At 37.5% G+C, this 24,493-nt stretch overlaps 2 protein-coding genes and 1 long non-coding RNA gene across 4 annotated transcripts in view; all 3 read right to left on the bottom strand.

Moving 5' to 3' along the window:
- Nucleotides 1-7,110: 7,110 nt before the first annotated feature.
- LOC113748154 (uncharacterized) lies at nucleotides 7,111-12,471 on the bottom strand. 2 transcript variants are annotated; one of them, XR_003464164.1, is made up of 3 exons: nucleotides 12,334-12,471; nucleotides 11,875-11,961; nucleotides 7,111-7,151 (listed from the first exon to the last, which is right to left on the bottom strand). It is a non-coding gene; the product is annotated as an uncharacterized LOC113748154 (long non-coding RNA). The 2 variants fall into 2 exon arrangements; XR_003464163.1 differs by having other exon boundaries at nucleotides 12,307-12,346.
- A 381-nt stretch (nucleotides 12,472-12,852) lies between these two features.
- On the bottom strand, nucleotides 12,853-17,711 carry LOC113748193 (lymphocyte function-associated antigen 3-like). Its single transcript, XM_027291165.1, has 8 exons — nucleotides 17,486-17,711; nucleotides 16,290-16,577; nucleotides 14,044-14,313; nucleotides 13,757-13,864; nucleotides 13,598-13,639; nucleotides 13,236-13,322; nucleotides 13,097-13,156; nucleotides 12,853-12,863 (listed from the first exon to the last, which is right to left on the bottom strand). The coding sequence occupies exons 1-8, from the start codon at nucleotides 17,532-17,534 to the stop codon at nucleotides 12,853-12,855; spliced, it is 915 nt and encodes a 304-aa protein (XP_027146966.1). The 5' UTR covers nucleotides 17,535-17,711.
- Nucleotides 17,712-18,429: 718 nt separating this feature from the next.
- The window catches only part of LOC113748153 (cell surface glycoprotein 1-like), a 13,405-nt gene continuing 7,341 nt past the window's right edge, over nucleotides 18,430-24,493 (bottom strand). Inside the window, exons 5-8 of the mRNA XM_027291071.1 lie at nucleotides 21,003-21,185; nucleotides 20,710-20,796; nucleotides 20,150-20,199; nucleotides 18,430-19,971 (exon numbers count right to left, since the gene is read on the bottom strand). Of these exons, the coding sequence (XP_027146872.1) occupies nucleotides 19,966-19,971; nucleotides 20,150-20,199; nucleotides 20,710-20,796; nucleotides 21,003-21,185 (326 nt within the window). The 3' untranslated portion in view covers nucleotides 18,430-19,965. The remainder of the gene's footprint in view (nucleotides 19,972-20,149; nucleotides 20,200-20,709; nucleotides 20,797-21,002; nucleotides 21,186-24,493) is intronic.

The raw sequence follows: 24,493 nt of genomic DNA on the forward strand, positions 1-24,493 counted from the left end.
ATTCATTATGACTCCATTTTTTCTTGTCATTCAACCTGTGGTTCAACTAAAAAAAAAAAAAAGCATGTCACCTCTCTTTCTGCAAACACAAATCCAAAGTGGAATTTCTGTCTTTTTTGGGTCAGTATTAATTGTTCAGTAAAGATTTATTCACTTAACGAGGACTCCGAGGTAAACCAATTAACCGAGGTCGCGTTCAAATGTGGGTGAACTCCGTGTCACACTTCTTGGTCTCTAAATCTTGACTGGAGTTCAACTGCTGTGAACAATACTCGCTGCTCTCTGATGAATCCACCATAAAACCGCCGTGCCAATTTTGGTGTAAAGACAAAAGTCATAAATACACCACCAGACAACCGGCAACAATTATCTGTAGTCCCAACGCGCCGTTTCTCCCCTTATTAACAGAGGTTGTAAGTTCAGAGTCAGTAAAGGTGATTATATTAAAAGCCAGGACAAACAGAAAACAGTTATGTGTGCTCTCTGTGCACTCAAAAGGCAGCATGTTATTCTAGTGAAGTCATTATGATCTTATCACACTCAGGAGATAGAGCATGAGATGTTACTGAAAGCACAGGGCAGACTCAGGAAGGCAAAGATAGACAGTGGAGGAGCTGGGAGACTTAGATCATTAATGTGATCTGATGCATAGTTGAGCGAGCTGTTCCCCTCTGGTGGTCTCACCATCGACCAACTCAGAGTTGAAGAGAGTGAACGTTGTTGGATTGGCTTTAATCTTCCCCTCAGACAATACGAGGCAGGCGGTATGCTGCAGTGTTTTCCATTTTGCCACAAGAGAATTGTGTCAGGTTCTGCAAGTGCACAAGCGCCAGATACGTCAGCGGGCGCATTGACAGGCAGCTTGTTCAAATAAAGAACTGACAAAGCTCGTAGAACCGAGCGGCTCGACTCTGAGACAAAGTATTTACAGAAAACACATGCACATGACAACAGAAAAACAAAAACAAAGTGATTCCCTCTGTGGTTCTCAGAAAACTGTCTGTCCGTGGTGCTGAAAGGATATATTCAATCGTTGAAAAAAAAAGGGTTGTGCATACTTCTTTCCACTCCAGAGTTAATTACAAACGGTTACGGAGGGTTTAAAAATGCGAGCAAATAGAAAACATAGCTCTTGGACAGATCTTGCCTACGCAAAAAAGTCAGAGTGTTCAGCAACATGCGTGGAGCTGATCTTTGACAAATAGCGTCATATGGGCTGGTTGATTCAGACACGAGAGTGTGAAACCAGATGATGAGTGATACTCGTTGCAAGAGAAACACTGTGCGTAATCAAAAATCCAACGTGTCTCAATTGTACTTTGGCGCGAAAAGACATGCTGCTTTTCTTGACAAAGGAGCAGAAGAATTTCATCCCTAATGACTGATAAGTACTTTAAAAAAAACACACAGAACAAGAGGCTACGGCCAGGTTTGCAGCTCCAACATTGGTAACTCAGTGCTTGAGTTAAATGGTAAGTGTCAACGTGCCTACAAAGACAGCATGCAGGTGTTTTCTCCCTTTTCACCTCTTAGTTTAGCCACATTTGAGCCTGTGGGAATAGTTTTGGTAGGAATGGATTAGGATAGGATAGGATAGGTATACTTTATTGATCCCTAAAAGGGAAATTCGGTTTAGGGCGCCACCATTTGCTCACGCCAAACCATGTTTTAAGAGAAAGAAAAAAGTGCAGTTACAGGCAAAGACAATCACAAACACATACGACATTATACAGTGATTGGTTTACATGAGGTGTCTTTTTGTTGGATCACATTTTATGAGAGAGATGGGGTCGCGGTACAGATAGGCGAAAGAAGAGAAACATGTGACACCACAGGGCAGTATGACGTAGAGGGCAGAGAATTACAATACGTGGATGTCAGCCTTGCCAAATTGATATGATGTCAGTAAGTAGTTAAAATTCCATAATTATAGCAAAGAGATGTATTTGAAACGTAGTGAATCCAACTCACCATCTAGGTTTGACACCTGGCTGAGGGAGCTGGTAGGAAACTCTCCCTATTGAATACCTGACAACTTACAGAAATTCTAGTGGTTTATGGAGACCCATCCTGGAGTACTTGAAACTGTAGTTGCCCTCTTCTTAGAGTATCTAATCTTATTTGGTGCATTTCAGTGGACAATCAACTCTGACACTATGTTAAGTCTGTTTGTCTGTTATGTTTGTGCCCAAAGTTACATGTTATTTATTATTTATTTATTCACTTATTTTAATGATTAATGTTATTGTTTCTGTCATTATTATTATTATCATATTTAAACTTCCTTACTAATTTTTCATTGTTGTTGTTTTAGTGGTTTGCGTGTTTCTGTTGTTTCACTTTAAAATGTTAAGAAATCTCACACTAAAAATATTTCTGGGGGAAGAAATAAAAATTCCATCAAAAGTGTGAGAACTTAGTCACCAAAAACTCCTAAATGTCATCCTTCTGGTGACACGAGAGGACAAGTCTTGAAAGAGGATCTCTAAAGTCATTATAATCTGTGGGGATCATGTATGAATGGCAATCAATCCGATAGCTGTTGAGATATTTCCATCTGGATCAACACTGACAACGACAACATACATTACACTGCTACAGTCAAGCTGTTTTTTAATGTTTGCTCCTTTTATGTTGTATTGTTGTTCTCGTTTCACATCAATACACAAATTAGACCAGATTCCTTGTCCGCCACAAATATGAAAACGTCTCCCGAAGCGAATGCCCCAAGAGACAACCATAATGAATACATGTAAAAGCTCCAAGATTTTTCCCTGGCCATGCAGAGAAACATTTACTTATGACATAACAATTGATGTTTCGTAGGAAATTATTGCCAGGACATTGGTGACAGAGAAAGCATGCAGGCGGCAAATATATGTGACTGAATGCCGCGCTCGCCCGAGGCCGAGCAGATGTCTGAGACTTTAGTAATTAGGCTTAAGCTGTCCTAATGTTATGGGAATCACTGCACCGCAAACATTGTTACACCTTCGTTCAGCCCGGAGGCCTCATAAACCAGTGTTTATGTTGCGGTCACCATATTGAACATGGCAACAGTGTTGTGTTTGATAGACCCCCAAACAGCAAGAACCAGAACATCCTCTAATTCGTTCCTTATAGTGGGCGTCATCACAACATGATAGGCTGCGTGAATCTCAATATGACTGCCAGGTTATTTTTGACTACTGAGATCATTTTGGCAACAACTTCAATCTTGGACCATCACCTATTTTATCTGTCCCATTTGTAGCTTTATAAGGTAAGTAGCAAGTAATAAGTGTTTCCACTTGTGTTGGTTGCTGCCATGGGTTATAATCTTTGCCTTGGGCACACTCGAGTTTTACATGATGACCAAAAATAAAATAATAATAATAATAAGAGCATGAGGTTGGTTGGAACTGATGTACAGTAATAAAAACATCCTCACCCAAGAGAGAAGCCGTGTTTAATAAGTTAATAATAACAATTGACAAAACAATGCTCTACTATCACTTCTCATACAAGCAGGGTCCACAGACAAATCAGGCTTAATAGAGGTATTTTATAGAGATAGGAAAAGGGATATTATATCATTATAATGTCTCAACCACACTTAACAATTTATCCACATAATTATGGGTGGGCGCCCAGGTTGCACTGTCACAGAAGTAAAGTATGGCCCCGAAAAAGCGCCAAGAACTTTTATTGAGCTGATATTAATTGATTTGTCCTGACCTACCCAGACCTGGCCCTCCCGGGCTCAGCTCCTCAGTGGAGTAGTGCCAGGTCTGTCCTAATCTGCATAAAATAAATGAGAAGCTATGGGGCTAGTCTCTTAAAGCCAGGGTATGGTTCGATTTCACGTCAGCCCTCCAGGAGGCATTTAAAAAACCCAGCATGCCTAATAAAACTGGTATAAAAGGGCAGTTCTGGAGGGTGGCCCATTCTTCTTTCTTTCTTCTTTTCTTTTTTTCTTTCCTTCTTTGGCGTTTGCAACAAGGCAAAAAAATGGACCTAACCATCTTGGAGAGAAAAGTTGTACATTGGGGCGGTATCTGAAGGAACATTACACTCCAGTGTATAGTAACTATGTGACTGTGGAAAAAGACAGTACTCTTGCTTTAAAAAAGGGCTCCGCTGGCGTTGCAGAGGCCTGGCATGCCAATCGTCATTTTTTTTCCAAAGTGAACAAAGAAAAAAAAAAAACTTCTTTGGTATAACATCAAATCCAAGAAGAAAAGGGACCACTTGTAGAAAAAATATGGTTGGCATGAAGAAAACTATTGTTCCAGTGGAAGGACTCTGGCCAGGATGTGACGGCCATGCTGCCAATAAGCACATCAACAGCGTCTCAGTGGAACCCCATTGTGGGGACCCTCGTCTGAGAGAGGCCCAGCCCCGATCCCACAAATAATTCAGTACTCTAACTATCCCCTTGGATTTGTTTGCGACCACAGAAATACGGATAGTTTCATTCTCTGCTTGTGCCCTGAAACCCACAGGTCAGGTGGTAGCAGATCACAGACTTCTCTGTGACTCAGAGGGTAAAACTAATCATGCATGACTTTCTGCACATGGCCCAACGGTACCTTCAGCAATCTTACACCAAGCTGGTCATCCAAGCCAAAGTGGGTAACCTGCTTTTCATGGCACTGACCTCAACCGAAACACTTCAGGTGGTTGACAGCTGCTTTATTATTAACGGTTTCTCACTAAATTATATCAATCAAGTTATGAAGGTCACTTTAACATCCAATATGGATGTAAACAGGCCCCATCATTATGTTCTTCTAAACCGCACCGACGATTCCTCTGAACTTGTTTCTGAATGGCATCTTTGACTTGGGCAAGAATCTCCACACATTTAGATTTACATAAGCTCCGTGCCCTGACTCAAAAGCAAATATCACACATTGCATGTCTTAGATTTCTGGATAAATTGCTGCAATGAATCCTTGAAACCACATTTGGACCATCACATATTTCAGCTGTGGATTTGTTAAGCTTGCCCTCTAAAAAAAAAAAACAACAAAAACAAAACAACAGTCATGACTTAGAGGTAAGAGCAATAAACACTGCCCCCTACTGAGCCAAAGGAGGCTCTTACATTTACTTAGCAGTATCACAGACGCTTCTCACGTAAGTTTTCCTCTGAACTGAATTGTAGGTTCAATGTAGATTGTGCTCTGCTAGCGGGTCAACACACACCATATCGTTATTGTGACTTATTTTCCTCTGTATTACATTGCAAGTGTATTGCCATTTCAGTTCACAATTCCTCCCCTGATGAAATGGCTCCTCTGTAAATAAATTACCTGAGTTTACTGGCTCCATCACGCAGCTTCCGAAGGAAAGACCTGCTCCTAATACTATTCTGGTCTATTGAATATTACTCCTCAAAAACAGCCTAGATTGATGTTTTTTATTAGAACAAAAATAGAAGAAAACTTAAACTGCTCACGCTTAGTGTGTTGCCTTTATTAAACATTCATGAACGGCAAACAAGAAGAAAGTTACTAACAAACACAAACGTTGTGAAATTGACAAAGTAACTAAATATGGCCAAATGTTACAGGAGCTAATATTTTCAATGCAATCAACTAACAGAAAGAGCTTGCTAAAAGTGCACAAAACAGTACAAGTACAAAAAAGTACCTGAAAGAACAAATATCTGAACAACGTTACATCTGTCAACCAACGGGGTACAACGTTTTAATTGTTAACACCACTGATTCCAAAAGGTTGCACTGTAATAAAGGAAATAACAAGGAGAATCCAATGATTGATGCCTTTTTCACTGATATCAAACTAAATTAAACAAAATATGAATAAACGATATTATAATGTCAAATGATGAAACAAACTACTGTTGCTTACAAACTTTAATTAAACTCTGGACTTCATGCTGCACACAATCCAAACAGGTTGGGACAGGAGCAACCAAAACACTGGGAAAGATGTTAAAAAAACAAAACAAACACTAGTTTGAAAACATTCAAACAGGTAACTGGAACTACATCATGACTGTGTATGAAGGTGGCATCCTCGAAGCTCACAAACAAGGATGGGGGCAAGGGTTCACTTACTGTGAGAACTTTGTGCAAGTAGTTTCAAAAAAACAATGTTAAGACAACCATTTCTAAATGCACAAATGCAAGAAATGTATGGCTTTCACCATCTACAACCCATAATATCATTAAGAATTCCGAGAGATCGTCTCGAGTGTCCCACGTTTTTGAATCAGGTTTGTATATTCTGGACATAAATACGTATATAACATCGACAGATATTTTAAGTACCTTTTATCAACAGGGATATATACTGACATTTAATATTTTAACTCTTGAATAAAGCATTTTGCTTCAATACTTTCCTAGCACCATAAAGTCTACTCATGACTAAGGTAAAATATGAGGATATTAGATTTTTGTTGTTCTGGGGTTTCATATGTAAACTCAAAGTTCACCAGCATGAAAATCATCAGCGCTGCTTATGCTGTTCATTTGTTTAAACTAATCAAATATATGACGTCTTGTTGCTTGATTTGTAACACATTGTTGATTGTTTAGCGTTTGATGAAGTGAGATACATAACATGTAGAGTAATGATGCCCCACTCATTACATGAATATATAAAATAATTAATATTATATTACAAAATTCAAGTATTAACAAAGCTAAGCAGTTAAAAGAGACAAACATTATGAAGCAAGGTCTAAACAAGCATGAATTTTTATGTGGTTTGTAACTGCCTATCCTTTCTGCTCTGTTGTGTTTATAAAATTAAAAACTTGATTTACTGTCTCGCTTCTATCTTCAACATTTTTTTCTTTGCATTTATGATGCAATGAAACTTATCTTTCTTTTGTATTTTATCCTCACTTAGGCTCTCACTTTTTTCTTTTGGGCCACACTGGCAGTTTTCATCTCATCCTCACTCAGAACTCATCTGAGTCCTGCGTGGTCTTCACTTTTTCTCTGCTTCGAGTTTTGTGTGGAGTTTCTGGAGACTCTTGCCAAAGTATTGGTGTGCTCGTTGTCTGGTTTTTGTTTGGTAGGGCTGTGAGGCTTCTGCTGGGAAGTGTTCTGAACGACAAAGTGCCCTTAGCAGGAAAGAACACTATCGAAGGAAAATTTGCTTCCCCATCCTGCCTGCCTCCTTCTTTAACTCTGAAAATAAGAAAAGAGAAAAGATAAAGGAAGAGACTGCATTAAAATAAGCATACAATCAATAAGATTAGCTCCTCCCGTGGAAACAGTGGGTTTTTCATTAATTAATTAATTAAATGGCAACTGGCTGCTGTACCTTTTGTATTCGTGTGTCACCATATTTCAAGGTAACTTCAGTGTTTCATCCCAGTGGCACTGACACAACCCTTAAACGGGGTGCCTCCTGGTTAGCAGAGAATAATTTTATATTCAATTCATTCACACAAAAACCATGACTGCACCCCAAAATACTTTAGTACTAATGCTAACAATGAGCAAGCCAATTTCATTCGTATGATCGAACAACTTTCTATTGCCAAAAACCAGTCAAAGGCAACTCAAAATTTGAAAACAAAAAGTGCGGGATTGATTCGTGGTGGAAACCACAGGATAGAAGATGTAGGAAAAGAGAATTTTTAATAAAAAAACATTGAAACTTTTGTTAGAAAGGTAAATCAGAAGCATTTAATATATCTAAAGAAACTTTGAATGTGACCAAAAACAAGCGAGCCTAATATAGCAGTCAGTCAGTATATTGAACCTTCTGCTACTATTATGGGTGTGGAACAGAATAAGATAATAAAACTTTTTAAATAATACTATTACATTCTTGTATGGTTCTATTGTGATAGCAAGTAAAAAATAATCACATATAAAAGAAATTCAACTTACAAACTGGTACTAAAATACATAATTATGTTGTTTTGTGTTCTAATCCAAAGGTTGATGATTCAAAACAAACAAACAAGTCTTTGAAGATGTACTGAAGGTTTGTCGCTATACTATATTTGAATACGATGATAAAGGGTTAATTAATTAAGTAATTAATATCATCCTCAGAAAAAAGGTAGGAGTTAAAAATAAATGCTTCCTACCGTGCTATGATGGTTTCACTGGAATTATAATTGTATATTTTAATGTAGTTTAGAACACTGCCATGCCCGGTAGTAATCTTAATTTCATCATTGTGACACTGTGTATCACAAAATACCCCCAAATCCTAAAAATAAAAACAAAGCCCTAAAAGGTAAGCGAAGGTAAAAGAAAAAATCGAAATACTAGTGGCTCTTTTATTGTTATTTGTCTTTTTTTAACAGCAGGACCTGTCAGAGAGAAAATGTCACAATGCATAACTTTGATTGAATTTAGAAAACTGTGTTTGCCTTTTAACACACTATACTTTTGGCACACACAGGAAAAATGGTTAAGATTAACCTGCGATGAGCTTTAAACAGGTACATAAATCGATCCCACATCAGAGCCGTAATATCAGCATTTACCTATTTTCCCTGTCTGCTGCTGAGCTGTGGCTGCTCGTCAGTGGAGTGCATTAGTTCCTCCAGCCTGAGCTGTCGTCTGATCTGAACCCTGAACCAGATTGGAAATTACAAAACAACATGGACCACAGAATATCCATCGTTATCCATCATCAATACAAAATAGAAACAGAGATTTAACAGAGACGCCTTCAGTCTGAGGGTCACACCATGGACCTCTTTCTTAGCAAGTTCTTCTATGCTTGCAGCTCATACCTGACTCAGGACAGTGTAGTTTCCAAACCTGGCTCTTCAGGAGCAGCGGGAGGGAGTCGGCCAATCTCATCAGCTGGATCCTCTTTCTTAGCTGGTTCGGAGACATGCACTACGTGGAGGGACAGGAGGAGCCTTGCCTTTGTTCATTTTTGAAATTAAAGAAATTAAATAAAAAGAAAAAAACGCTTTAAGAAGATAAAACCACACAGACAGTCTTAGAAAAGGTGAGTCAAAGAGTGGCGCTGTAATGTTTATAACAATTACTACTGAAACAATACTGGATGATAATGAATAGTTGATAGGACAGCTTTTTATTTTTTTATTTTTTTACTATTACATTAAGTTTAATATATTTTATTATTATTTTATTATTATTATTATTATTATATTATTATTATTAAGTATATTCATATATTTTTATAAACCAAAAATGCGTGAGGTTGTTGCTCAAACAAAAAACAAGTCTTTGAAGTGTCAACCTTAGTTTTGGAACGTTTCACTATATTTAACATATGATGAATAAAATTCATCAAAGAAAAGATAATCACACAGATTAATCAATCACTATAGGTGTCATGAAAAGAAGCATCAGGTTTAGCCGTTAGCTGACAACTCATTTTCTTAATGAACAATAATGTACCTTACCTTTTTTCCCCAACTCTTTATCCTTTCTTTAACCCGAACTGGAAGAGTGACAGTGACAACCAGCAGATTCATTTAGGTTCTTTATGCTGTATAAGTACGTGACATCATCCTCAGAAAAAAAGGTAGGAATCTAACAAATAATACTTTTCACAAACTCACCATGGATATGCTTCATCAACATTTTGGCTATTTCCATCACCCAGAGCAGTCGTTCCATCTAAACGAAACAGGTTTAATTGATAAATTAAAAAAATTAGTAAAAGACAGAGCAGACAGACGTAAACACTCAGCAGCCATTACCTGTTGTGAGGTGGTTGACTTGAGACGGGAAGGAAGAAGATGCTCTTTTTCTTTCAACCTGAGCAGTCGTGTTATGATTGTCTGAAACTCTGCAACAGATTGAAATACAAAACATTAGGTAACTCACTCAGTGATGTAAATTACAATGGTTCATGTTCAGTCCATCATCCATACTGCAGTTTAATTTGTGAAAACTAAGTTATGAACAAAGGAACAAGTTAATCAGTTCAGCTCTTTGAATCAGTTCTAACTCTGCAACACTCCCTGTAGACAATGAACAGTCAACACAAGACAATATAAATGCTTCACCTTTCACCTGCGCTTCAATATCTGGTTATGATATAAGCTAGGTGTGTAATAGAAATAACACTTTTAAATAATAATTATACATGTATTGTATTGTTCATATTATGATAGCAGTATTATGACTAGACCAATATAAAATAGAAACAGAGATTTAACAGTGGACGCTTCAATGTTCAGTCCATCATCTATTTCATTTGTCCTCTCAGAGTCTGAGGGGTCACACCATGGGACCTCTTTCTTAGCAAGTTCTTCTTATGCTGCAGCTTCATACAACTACATTAGAGTTTGTTAGAATCATTTATTTGGTGTTTTTCATTGTTTATAAATGCCAAATAGGGGACTATAATAAATCTCTGTGTTATTCTTTCTAGTCAGTTTATTTCTCTACTTCCCTGACTCAGACAGTGTAGTTTCCAAACCTGATTCTGCAGGAACAGTGGAGGAGGACTCAGACATTGTGTCCTCCTCTGAGTCAGCCGACTCATCCGCTTGGTCTGGTTCGTTTGCCTTCTCCGAGGACTGGGGTCACTCTGTGGGTTCCTCTTTCTTTGCTGGTTCTGGATTCACTACATGAAGGGACACAGAGGATCCTGCCTTTGTTCATTTTCCCACCTGAAACACAGAAAAAAGAAATTAAATAAAAGAAAAAAAAAACGCTTAGAGGAATAAACATATAAACTGCATCCAGGAGACAAGATGATTGATTACATGGAGATTGTTGAGGAGTTCCAGTTTTCTCATGCTCGTCTTTGTTGTTTTCTAAACCTGAATACAGAAAAAAGACTGTTAGACTTTTGTTCCAACTGCTTCAGGCACTTTACGTAGCTGTACATTGTGAGGGAATTTCCTATCTCAGCATGCCACATATGGGGGTTACACGGGTCAAGCATACGTATGTCTTGAGGTCATTGTGGGGAGCATTTAATCTTAGGTTATGAGAGACAATGACTTCTCTCCTTGAGGCACCGAACAGATTTATTTCTGTTTTGAGGAAAGAAGGTGCCATCTGATCATTTCTATGGTACCCAAGGTTAGGGACATTACTGTTGATCCCCAAAATACATCAGGCCAAGGACTGTATCAAAATGGACCACAGAAATCCATCGTTATCCATCATCAACACAAAATAGAAACAGAGATTTAACAGTGGACGCTTCAATGTTCAGTCCATCATCTGTTTCATTTGTCCTCTCAGAGTCTGAGGGGTCACACCATGGGACCTCTTTCTTAGAAGTTCTTCTTATGCTGCTGCTTCATACAACTACATTAGGTTGTTAAAATAATTTATACTGTTTATAAATGCCAAATAAGGGGACTTTAATTAAATCTCAGTCTTATTCCTTCTGGTCAGTTTATTTTTCTACTTCCCTGACTCAGACAGTTAGTTTCCAAACCTGGCTCTTCAGGACAGCGGAGGAGGATTCAGACATTCTCCTCTCTAAATCAGCCGACTCATCAGCTGGTCTGGTTCGTTGCCTTCTCAGACTGAGGGGTCACTCTGTGGGTCCTCTTTCTTTGCTGTTCTGGAGACGTTCACTACATGGAGGGACAGGGGAGCCTCGCCTTTGTTCGTTTTCCAACTGAAACACAGAAAAATAGAAATTAATAAAAGAAAAAACGCTTTAAGAGATTAAACCACACAGACAGTCTTAGAAAATGTGAGTCAAAGGGTGATGAATGTTTATAACAATTACTACTGAAACATACATGGATTAATGAATCAGTTGATAGACAGACAGAAAACCTGTCAACAACATTTATTTTACTAATAATTAATGTTTAATATAAATATTAATAGAGAAAATAATCAATAGATAAATATTGTGTAGTTAATCTGCCTACAGCTTTAATCAGGTACATAAATCATCCCCATCAGAGCTCTAACATTCAGGCATTTTTACCTGTTGTCATATCAGGGGGTGGATTTGCTGCTGCTTCGTCAGTAGGAGTGCTATTTTCCTCAGCCTGAGCTGTCGTCTGCTCTGACCCTGAAACAGATTGAAATACAAACATAATGTAAACTCACCATTAAGAAAGAAAGAGATCCATGATAAGAATATCTGATATGATGTGACCCTTAGTTAAACACTCCATGTAGAGCAATGAGTGATGTAAATAACAAGCTGACATCCTTTTCCCATGAGAGCCAAGGACTGTATCAAAAGGACCACAGAATATCCATCGTTATCCATCATCAATACAAAATAGAAACAGAGATTTAACAGTGGGCGCTTCAATGTTCAGTCTCATCTATTTCATTTGTCCTCTCAGAGTCTGAGGGGGTCACACCATGGACTCTTTCTTAGCAAGTTCTCTATGCTGCAGCTTCATACCTGACTCAGACCGTGTAGTTTCCAAACCTGGCTCTTCAGCGCAGCAGCAGGATTCCTGATGAGACTTTTTGTCCTCCTCTGAGTCGGCCGTCCAACAGCTGGATCCTCTTTCTTTGTGGTTCTGGAGACAATGCACTATGTGGACTGACAGGGAGGGCCTCGCCTTTGTTCTGTTCCCATCTGAAACACGAAAAAAAGAAACTAAATTAAAAAGAAAAACGCTTGGAGATTAACCACAACAGAGAAAATGGAGTCAAGAGCGATGTAATGTTTATAACAATTACTACTGAAACAATCATGGATTAATGAATCAGTTGATAGGACAGATTATTTATTTTTATTATTTTTACTATACATAAAGTTAAATATTATTTAAAAGTAATATTATATTAATATTTTTATAAACCAAAAATACAGAGGTTGTTGCTCAAAACAAAAAACAGTCTTTGAAGATGTCAACCTTAGTTTTGGAAATTTTCACTATATTTTAACATATGATGAATAAAATGATAAATTCATTCATTAAAAGAGAAGATAATCAACAGATTAATCAATCACTAAAGGTGATCATGAAAAGAAGCACAGGTTTAGTCATTAGCTGACCTCTTTTCTTAATGAACAATAATGTACCTTACCTTTTTTTCCCTCAAACATGTTATCCTTTCTTAACCGGACTGGAAGAGTGACATGACAACCAGCAAGATTCATTTAGGTTCTTTTGCTGTTAAGTAACATCATCCTCAGAAAAAAAAGGTAGGAATCTAACAAATAATACTTTTCACAAACTCACCTCGCGGATATGCTTCATCAACATTTTGGCTATTTCCATCACCCAGAGCTACATCTAAACCTAAAACAGGTTTATTGATAAGTTAATAAAAATGAGTAAAAGACAGAGAGACAGACGTAAACACTTCAGCAGCCATTACCTGTGTGAGGTGGTTGACTTGCTGCTGGTGTAAGAAGAAGCTTTCTTTCTTCAACCTGAGCAGTCGTGTTATGATCGTCTGAAACTTCTGAAACAGATTGAAATACAAAACATTATGTAACTCACTCAGTGATGTAAATTACAATGGTTCATGGTTCAGTCCATCATCCATACTGCAGTTTAATTTGGTGAAGACTAAGTTATGAACAAAGGAACAAGGTAATCAGTTCAGCTCTTTGAACCGAGGGAGGGCAATATGTTGGAGAGAATGATAATAGATTAATCGATGACAAAACAAAAAACACAATTGTTAGTTGGAGCCCTACATGTCAGACTGGACACTAAAGGAATAAGATAACATACTTTTTGTTGACTCCTCCTCATCTCCCTTTACTGCAAAACATGCTGGAGGGCAGAAAAGAAAAGAAAAACAAAAAGAAACTATACATTTTAGTTTCATACATTGTGAAGATTGGAGTCAGTAATGGTAAAAAGGTTAAGGTGTTATTTTTTCAACTGTACCTTTACGTTTCCTGTAGCAGCTGTATGCTATACCCAAAACCAACACCACAAAAATGATTGAAAAGAGGACGGCTAGGCCGACAGCCAATGGTACAGATGAACTTTCGTCTGCACAGAAACACAAAAATCAAACTCAGACAACTTCTCATTACATTAAATTCATTTTAAAGAGATGTATTGATGCTATGAATTCATTTATTACAGCAGAAGAACAGGTATATTTTTAATAATATCCTACGTAAGTGTGTGTGTGTCATGACATACAGTACATTTGCATGAAATCTTACCAGGGTAGCAATCCTTTGCAGTAAATGTAGTTGTTTCACTACTCTTGGGGTTGCTCACATTACAAATGTATTCATGGTCATCATGTTCATGCCCCAGAGATATTGTTAACTGTGGGCCAGGCTGCACATTTCCATGTGATCCCCAATCAAACTTCAATAAGGATTGAGTTTGACTGTGTTTGTAATCTGCAGAGCATTCCAGCGTTCCAGATTTGTTAGAGCTGCTGTCATCGTTCATCTTACAGGATATGGTGGGCTTGGGAACCTTGTCTATATGAAGACATAGATGAACAAATGAATGACAATGTACTGTACATAAATGTATGACTATTATGTTAACTGTACAGTCCCAGTCAAAGGTTTGGACACAGCTTCAAATTTTATGGCTATATTTATTATTTTATTTATTATATCAAAGAAGAAAAAAAGTGCAATAAAGCAAAATGTGTTATTTGTGTAAATATGTGTATTTTAGATTCTTCAAAGTAGCCAACTTCTATGCACGCACTCTGCATTCATAGATTGATGTCCTCAGGGTTAATGTACAATGTAGGAAGTAATAAAACAAAGGCCATGGAATGAGAAGGTGTGTCCACACTTTCGACTTTTTAATATTTTACAGCATATGTCCTTCTCTGTCCTCCACCCATGCCTGACTGATTACAGTCTACACCTGCTCCCATTCTGTTGTGCTATGAAAATAAAATTGTACTGACTTGAACAATACCAAACATTACATTTATACGACAACATTTTCAACATGACACAGGGTATAAATCACACAAAGTGCTGTTATTGTTGTTACAGTATGGCTAAGGCTGCGCTAAAAACTTTAAGGGAAAGAATACTGACATAAACAAAGGACTGACTATTGATAGAGGACATGACGTTAATGTCACCATCCTAACTTTTACTGCAAAATAAGAAAGTTGCAGTTACACTAGTATGTAAAAACCTAAAGGCATGTTGTCACCAAAGTCACAAAGGGCTTGATTTGATTAAGCAAAGTCAACCAACTATGTGATGTATTTAATCGCTGACTGAATACGAGGTAAGAGATAAGACACAATGCTGACTTTGAACTCTTGGTCACCTCACTACACTGTTGGGTGCGGCAGAGCAATCCAGGATAAATGTTTCACAGACAGTGATTATAGGTCAATGTGTGAATGCTCTGCGAGGCTTTAACACTGACAGGCTACAAATCTCTAACTACGGAGGTCAAATTGTTTAACTGTGTCTGTATTAATATAACATATTAATATAGCTATATCTTGAACACAGAAACCCTTAAACACACAAGAATATGGGTACATTAGGTACCAATTACAGTACTTCACTTAAGTGTATGTGAGGAAATATACACCCATATAAAGTGAAAGTGAAAGCAACAGCAGAAAAGTGCAAAATATTACTATGATACTGATGCTCGGTTTACAGTGAGTACAGAAAGAAAGAGAGAGTATAGAGCTGCTTCTTTTCTCTTGTCACAGTATTGTAGATCACAGTTTACTCAGCTGGATAAACTTTGCAGTGACAACAATGTATTACCACAAGCAATTGTCTGCATTATACATCAGAAAAAAGGTTTCTGTCTGCGCATATCGTAGAAAACATATACTGAGGACAACATGTCTGTGGAAAGCCAATATATGCATATACATCATCACCAGAACCCACTTCCATCCACCACATCACTCCTGTCCTGCAACAGCTCCACCGGCTCCTGGTCAAATCTTGCATAAACTACAAAATCCTTCTGCTCACATTCAAAGCCGTCCATAACCTCGCACCACCGTACCTCTCGGATCTCAGAGCTTTCAGCCACTCTGCTACCCCAGCTCTGGAAGTATTTACCCCCCGTCATAAGGAACATCAACTCACTCTCACAATTTAAGTCTGCACTTAAAACCCGCCTGTTTTAAAATAGCCTTATCCATCTGATTCATATGCATTGTCCTGTTTAACCTGTTTTTAATGTTGTATTCTTGTAATTTGATTTACTTTTTGTTTGTTTCTGTTATTTGCTGTCTACTCTCATTTATTGTAAGGTGTCCTTGGCTGACAGAAAGGCGCCTATGAAATAAAATGTATTATTATATATTGATCGGGCTCTAGCTGAATGATGGTGGAATTGTTGGGCCTCTGTAAATAATATTATAAAGTACAGTCTAGACCCGCTCTGTACGGAAAGTGTCATGAGAAAACTTTTGTTTTGGTGCTATAAAACTAAAAAACAAACTTACCTATGACCACCAATGTCTTAGATGACCGGTGAAGCTTGTTGTTAATGGTTGCTTCCAATTCATAGTTTCCGCCGTCTTCAAATCTGAGGTCAGTGATTTCAATGTCTGCAGTGTGCCAGTAAAGAGTGATCCTGTTTTCAAACGTGCCGTAAACTTGTTCCTCATTGCCATTAAACTCTACCACTTTGTTGCCATTATGTTTCCACAGGATGTCCGCAGGTTTGTCAGGGATGGCTGGATCCAATTTGATGCTCAGCCCCTTCAGTCCATATAGAGACTCTCCATCAACTACTGTAGAAACATAAAATAGAGAGGTACAGAAAATGTTTAAAGGTTATTATGACAGCTCAAAACCTAATCCAACTGTTCAGTGTTCGCTAATGTTGTCATGTTTGAGACTGTAGTTAAAACGGTTTTCAACCTTGACCTCGGAAATAACAATTTGAAGAGATCACAGGTTTTTCTTCATGAACTCTGTACAGTATTTTTATGTTATTATTGAGATTTTTTTTTTGATTTCTTGAGAAAATAATCAGCAGCATGAATCAGTCATGAAAATAACTGTCAAACAGAACCAGTCACAGTATCAACTAATAAAAACAGGTTGGGCTACAAATCCATTAAGCGGTATATCATTGAAGACTGTGATGGTGTACTATGTACAGCTAGTTTATGACAGTTGGCAACAAATACTAAATGACTGCACACGGTTCAGGGTTTAGGTGACTGATCTCTCCATATGTCTTAAACTATTTGGCGTTCATTATCAGCGTTTATTAAGCTGTATATTAATAAATGATTAATAAACATTGATCAAGAATACCAATTATTTAGAGATTAATCAAGGAAAGCAGCTCATGCTCTCTGTCTGTCTGCATATGGGGCAGAACAACACACCACAGCTGTCTGCAGCTGTAACAGTTTGCAGTATGTTCATCTGTGTGACAAACTTTGTTACAATCTTAAAATAGATGAAGACCTCAGATGTAACGTTGATGTAACGTTTATTAAATCACCAGTCTCAGTGTCACAGTGCCCTACATGCCAAATCAAATTATATCCTTCATCAGAGAGAAGTGAGAAGTGTGCACTTTGCACTACTTTTTAGGTAGATCATTAACCTGTCATGGACGGAAAAAGTCTGTCATTTATATCCACATGAAAATAATAACAGCACAAGCAACATTCAAACTCACCCCGGCAGAAGATAAAGACGAACCAGGCCAGAATATACCGATGATCCATTTCAGTGTGTAGAGTCCAGATGGACAAAGCCCAGGCGAATATTCCAAGGAAAAATATACAGGTGCTTACTGTCACTTCATGTACAGGTGCTGCAGTCACCAAGTCTCCGTCTAACAAGTTCACACACGCTTAAAATCTGCGCTGAACTCTGCAGAGTTCAGGAAGACAGACTCCAGGTGAAAGTATTATCCAAGGAAAAATCTGCAGGTGCATTCCGGTCCTGCCCTTCACAATAAGGTTCATGCTAAATGTATCTCTCTCTCTCATGCTGCTCTCATTCAGGCTGTTAAGCAAATCCTTCTCAGACTATAAGTCTGCACTTTTACTGAAAGGTTTAATTTAGGGACGAGATTTTGTCTTTTAGTCACCATGCACATTTTCCCAACTTAAATATAGTGAATGAAATCGCATTAACTTAGTATAAACCACACAGTGTAGAAATACTTGAGGTGACCAAAGACATCTTTCCACATAAACTTTGTTTGATTTCACGATTATTTATTACTTTACTTTACCTGCACACCGTCACGTCAGTGCGTTTTAATTTGAAAATATACCGGAAGCTTTTTTTTTATACCCCTCCCCTTCCTTGACAGGTGCTTCCCAGTAACTTCATCATGATGCATGCTGCTGTTACAGCAGCTCACCATCAGTTTATTAACTTATTTTCTTCTTATTACATTGCAAGTTTATTGCATTTCAGTTCAACAATTTCCTCCCCTGATAAAAGACTCCTCCTGTAAATAAATTCCGAGTTTACTGGCTCCATCACGCAGCTTCTGGAAAGCTAATGCTCAATAAATATTCTGGTGCTATTATTATTACTCTCAAAACCAGCCTGATCTGAGTTTTTTTTAAATTTTTATTAGAACAAAAATAGAAGAAACTAAACTGCTCACACTAGTGTTGCCTTTATTAAAACATTCATGAACAACACAGGAGAAAGTTTAACAATACACAAACAGTTTAAATGTAACAGTAACAAATATGAGAAATGTACCCTGAGCTTAAACATTTTCAAGGCAGTGAACATACAGAAACAAGCTGCTAAAAGTGCACAAAACAGTACAAGAACAAAAAGTACCTGAAAGAAAAAATATCTGACAGCGATACATCTTCACCAACGGGTACGATGGTTACTTTTACAACCACTGATTCCAAAAAGGTTGGCACTGTATAATACAACAAATATGAATAACGTATATTTAATATTCAAATTGATGAACAGACTACTGTTATGTAAAATTGTAGATGTAAACTCATTATGATGCCTGCAGCACAATCCAAAAGGTTGGGACAGGAGCACAGGAGAATCAGGTTTGTATATTCTGACATAACTACGTATATAACATGACAGATATTTTAAAGTACCTTCATCAACAGGGATATATACTGACATTTTAATATTTTAACTCTTGAATAAAGCATTTTGCTTCAATACTTTCCTAGCACCATAAAGTCTACTTCATGACTAAGGTAAAATATGAGGATTATTTCTGTTATTCTGGGGTTTCTATATGTAAAGTCAAAGTTCACAGCATGAAATTCATCAGCGCTGCGTTAGTGCTGTTCATTTGTTTAAACGAATCAAATATGTAACGTCAATGTAACATATGTAGTGTCAATAGCTGATTTGTTTAGCTGTACGATGAAGTAAGATGTACATTAAATGTAAAGATGCCAAACTCATTACATGAATAATATAAAAATATATTTATATTACAAATTATTGGTATTAAAGCTAAGCAGTTAAAAGTATTAGGACCAGAGAAAGGTATACAAAAACATGAATGAAATAAACTTTTACTTCTGGTCCCATTGTCATTTCAGGTGGATGTCATCTCTCTGAGTCACTTATCTAATTAGCATCCTGTTATACCTTTTATATAAAGTTACTTTATAAAAAATAACGACCTTTAGCTTTCAGTCCACGTCAACACAGCAAATATTTGTCTGCATACTATAAAATATGTAACTTTGATTTTACTGTCTGCTTCCTTCTTTAGATTTCTCTTTTCATTTTGCCAAATTGTATGATGGCATATGTAACAACTTTATCTTTCTTTTGTATTTTATCCTCACTAAGGCTCTCACTTTTCTTCTTTTGGACAACACTGGGCAGTTTCATCTTCATCCTCACTAGACTCAACTGAGTCCTGTGTGTTCTTGAACTTTTTCTCTTGATCTGGAGTTTTGTGTGGAGTGTCTGGAGACTCTTGCAAAGTACTGGTGTGCTCGTTGTCTGGTTTTGTTTGTATAGGGCTGTGAGGCTGCTGGGAAGTGTCTCCATACATCGCTGGTTCCTTTTCAGGTGTAGAAATAGGTTTGTCTATGTCCACATTTGGAGAGTTTTGGGTTAATGGCGAAAGTGCCTTTGCAGGAAAGACACTATCTGAAGGAACATTCGCTTCCCCATCCTGCTCTGCCTCCTTTAACTCTGAAAATAAAGAAAAAGAGAAAAGGAAAGGAAGAGACAGCATTAAAATAAGCAATACAGTCAATAAGATATAGCTCCTCCAGTGTGAAATTTTCATAAATTAATTAATAATGAGTCAGTAAATAATTAAATAAAACAATCTGTGTCTTCAATCTCTGTCTTAGTAGAGAAAAGGTACCTTTTCACAAAATTTTGGATCAAACCTCCTTTTCATTGAGTCGACATGACCTGGAAAGAATGACAGTGACAACCAGCAAAATTAATTTAAAGCACTCTCTATACTAGATGTAAAACATAACATCTGTGTTAGTGTAACCGTTTATAGCATATTATCATCATAAAAAGACAAACAGGAGTTTAACAAATAATGCTTCCTACTGTGCCATGATGGTTTCAATAAATTATAATTGTATAATTCTAATGTATTTATTGTGTACACTGTGTATACAAAATGCCCCCAAATTAAAATGAAAGCACAAGCCCTAAAAGGTAAAGCGAGAGGACAAAAAAAAAATCTAAATACTAGTGGCTCTTTTATTGTTATTGTCTTTTTTTAACAGCAGACTGTCAGAGAGAAAATGTCAGAACGCATAACTTTGACATTTATTAGGAATGTTTGCTTTTAACACACTTATACTTTTGGTAAAAACAGGAAAAGGTTAAGATTAACCTGCGTATGGCTTTAAACAGGTACATAAATCATCTCACATCAGAAGGCGTAATATTCAGCATCTTTACCTTTGTTCCTGTCTGCTTGCTGATCTGTAGCTGCTTCGTCAGTAGGAGTGCTATTTTCCTCAGCCTGAGCTGTCGTCTGCTCTGACCCTGAAACAGATTGAAATACAAAACATAATGTAACTCACCATTAAGAAAGAAAGAGATCCATGATAAGAAATATCTGATAAGATGTGACCTTTATAGTTAAAACACTCCATTGTAGAGCAACGAGTGATGTAAATAACAAGCTGACATCCTTTTCCCATGAGAGCCAAGGACTGTATCAAAGTTCTTCTTATGCTGCAGCTTCATACCTGACTCAGACAGTGTAGTTTTCAAACCTGGCTCTTCAGGAGCAGCGGAGGATTCCTGATGAGACTTTTTCTCCTCCTCAAAGTCGGCCGGTTCATCAGCTGGGTCCGCTTTCTTTGCTGGTTTTGGAGACAATGAACTACGTGGAGGGACAGGAGGAGCCTTGCCTTTGTTCGTTTTCCCACCTGAAACACAGAAAAAAAAGAAATTAAATAAAAATAAAAAACGCTTAGAGGAATAAACACTCTCCTACTAAACACTTAAATCCTCCATATACTGTAAGCGCATAAAACTACATTATAGTTTGTTATAAACTGCATCCAGGAGACAAGATGATTGATTACGTGGAGATGTTGGAGGAGTTCCAGGTTTCTCATGCTCGTCTTTGTTGTTTTCTAAACCTGAAATACAGAAAAAAGAACTGTTAGACTTTTGTTCCAACTGCTTCAGGCACTTTACGTAGCTGTACATTGTGAGGGAATTTCCTATTCTAGCATGCCACATATGGGGGTTACACAGGGTCAAGCATACAGTATGTCTTCAGGTCATTGTAGGTGGAGCATTTAATCTTAGGTTAAGAGAGACAATAACTTCTCTCCTTGAGGCACAGAACAGATTTATTTCTGTTTTGAGGAAAGAAGGTGCCATTCTGATCATTTTGATCACATCAAGGACTGTATGAAAATGGACCACAGAATATCCATCGTTATCCATCAGCAATACAAAATAGAAACAGAGATTTAACAGAGGACGCTTCAATGTTCAGTCCATCATCTATTTCATTTGTCCTCTCAGAGTCTGAGGGGTCACACCATGGGACCTCTTTCTTAGCAAGTTCTTCTTATGCTGCAGCTTCATACAGCTACATTAGAGTTTGTTATAAATAATTTATACTGTTTATAAATGCCAAATAAGGGGACTTTAATTAAATCTCTGTCTTATTCCTTCTGGTCAATTTATTTTTCTACTTCCCTGACTCAGACAGTGTAGTTTACAAACCTGGCTCTTCAGGAGCAGTGGAGGAGGATTCAGACATTTTGTCCTCCTTAGCCGACTCATCAGCTTGGTCTGGTTCGTTTGTCTTCTCAGAGGCTGAGGGGTCACTCTGTGGGTCCTCTTTCTTTGCTGGTTCTGGAGACGATTCACTACATGGAGGGACAGGAGGAGCCTTGCCTTTGTTCATTTTCCCATCTGAACCTGGAAAAATAAATTAAATAAAAAGAAAAAACAATTTAAAAAAATAAACCACACAGACTTACTACTGAAACAATACATGGATTAATGAATCAGTTGATAGAACAGACAGAAAACCTGTCAGCATTCATTTTACTAAATTAATGTTTAATATTAATATTTAATAGTAGAGAAAATAATCAATGGATAAATATTGTAGTTCTATACTTTTCACAAACTCACCTTGCTGATCATCATTAACATTTTGGCTATTTCCATCACCCGGAGCAGTCGTTACATCTAAACCTGAAACAGGTTTAATTGATAAATTAATAAAAATTAGTAAAAGACAGAGAGACAGACGTAAACACTTCAGCAGCCATTACCTGTGTGAGGTGGTTGACTTGAAGAAGAGGAAGGAAGAAGATGCTCTTTTTCTTTAACCTGAGCAGTCGTGTTATGATCGTCTGAAACATCTGAAACAGATTGAAATACAAAACATTATGTAACTCACTCAGTGATGTAAATTACAATGGTTCATGGTTCAGTCCATCATCCATACTGCAGTTTAATTTGGTGAACGACAGACCAACTGATGAGTGGCTGACTCAGAGGAGGACACATGGCTGAGTCCCTCCTCCACTGTTTCATGAGGGAGGGAAGGAGAGAAAGAGGGGAAGAGGGGGAAAGGGAAAGGGGGGAAAGGGGGGGGAAGAAAGGAGGGGGGGAAGGGGGGGGAAGGGAAAAAGGGAGGGTGAGGGGGGAAGGGGGGAAAGAATACAAAGGACCGAGTGAAATCAGCAAGGAGGGAACGGAAGGGAATGTTATGTCGAGACAGAACAAGCATACAAGCAATGTAGGTCAACCGCAGTACACCGAGCCATCAGTAGCGGGATCGGAAGGAGCACAAATACGACACCAGCACAATAGACATATAAATAGAGCAGACAGAGATTTACAAGGTACTTGCGGTGCTCCACCGGGGAAAATTATTGGCTGGCAGGATCTACAACAAGCAAAATAAAGAGACGCCTAAACTAATTGATTTCTAGTTCTCAACAAGCGCTCAATAATGTAGTTTGTGTATAGCTTGCAGCTTCCAGAAGAAGAACTTGCTAAGAAAGAGGTCCCATGGTGTTGACCCCTCAGACTCTGAGAGGACAAATGAAATAGATGATGGACTGAACATTGAAGCGTCCACTGTTAAATCTCTGTTTCTTTGTATTGGTCTAGGTCATAATACTGCTGTCATAATATGAAAATACAAATTCAATGTATATTATTATTTAAACTTTTATTTCTATTTACACACCCATAATAGTAGTCTAATATCATAACCAGATATTGAAGGCGCAGGTGAAAGGTGAAGCATTTATATTTGTCTTGTGTTGACTGCTCATTGTCTACACGGGAGTGTTGCATTGCAGATTAAACTATTCAAAGAGCTAAACTGATTAACGTGTACTTTGTTCAAACTTAGTTTTTCATTCAATTTCACACCAAATTAAACTGGCAGTATGGATGATGGCTGACAACCATGAACCATTGTATTACATATACAGCACTGAGTGGTTACAAAGTGTTTTGTATTTCAATCTGTTTCAGAGTTTCAGACAATCATTAACCGACTGCTCAGGTTGAAGGAAAAGAGCATCTTCTACAGCTCTTCTCAGAGCAACCATCACACAGGAATGGCGCTGAAGTGTTTACGGTCTGCCTCTGTCTTTTACTTATACTAGTTTTTATATTTTAATTATCAATTAAACCTGTTTCATAGGTTTAGATGGAGCTGCTCGGGTGATGGAAATAGCCAAAATGTGATGAAGCATATCAGCGGCGTGAGTTTGTGAAAAGTTATTATTTTTAATTCTACCTTTTTTTTCGGAGGATGATGTACTTACTTATACAGCATAGAAAACCTAAATGAATCTTGCTGGTTGTCACTGTCACTCTTTCCATTGGGTTAAAGAAGGATAAGAGCTTTGTGGAAAAAAAGGTAAGGTACATTATGTTCATGTAAGAAAATGAGTTGTCAGCTAACGGCTAAACCTGATGCTTCTTTTTCATGATCACCTAAGTGATTGATTATCTGTTGATTTTCTTTATCTTCTCTTTGAATGAATTTATTCATCATATTAAAATATAGTGAAAACTTTCAGGACATCTTCAAAAGACTTGTTGGTTTGAGAACAACCTCACCACGTCATTTTTGGTTTATAAAAATATAAAGATATGACTTATATAATAATAATAATAATAATAATAATAATAATAAGAATAATAATATAAATATATTAAACTTTAAAATTGTAATAGTAAA

This window comes from Larimichthys crocea, chromosome XVIII (assembly GCF_000972845.2).
Source record: "Larimichthys crocea isolate SSNF chromosome XVIII, L_crocea_2.0, whole genome shotgun sequence".
Taxonomy (NCBI): domain Eukaryota; kingdom Metazoa; phylum Chordata; class Actinopteri; family Sciaenidae; genus Larimichthys; species Larimichthys crocea.

Excerpts from the sequence above, each read along its gene's own strand:
- LOC113748193 (XM_027291165.1), bottom strand. The coding sequence starts at position 17,534 with ATGGATCATCGGTATATTCTGGCCTGGTTCGTCTTTATCTTCTGCCGG. Across the intron at positions 14,314-16,289 it reads TAAGACATTGGTGGTCATAG|ACAAGGTTCCCAAGCCCACC; the intron begins GTAAGTTTGTTT and ends GTCTTCATATAG. Across the intron at positions 13,157-13,235 it reads AAGTCAACCACCTCACACAG|GTTTAGATGTAGCTCTGGGT; the intron begins GTAATGGCTGCT and ends AACCTGTTTTAG.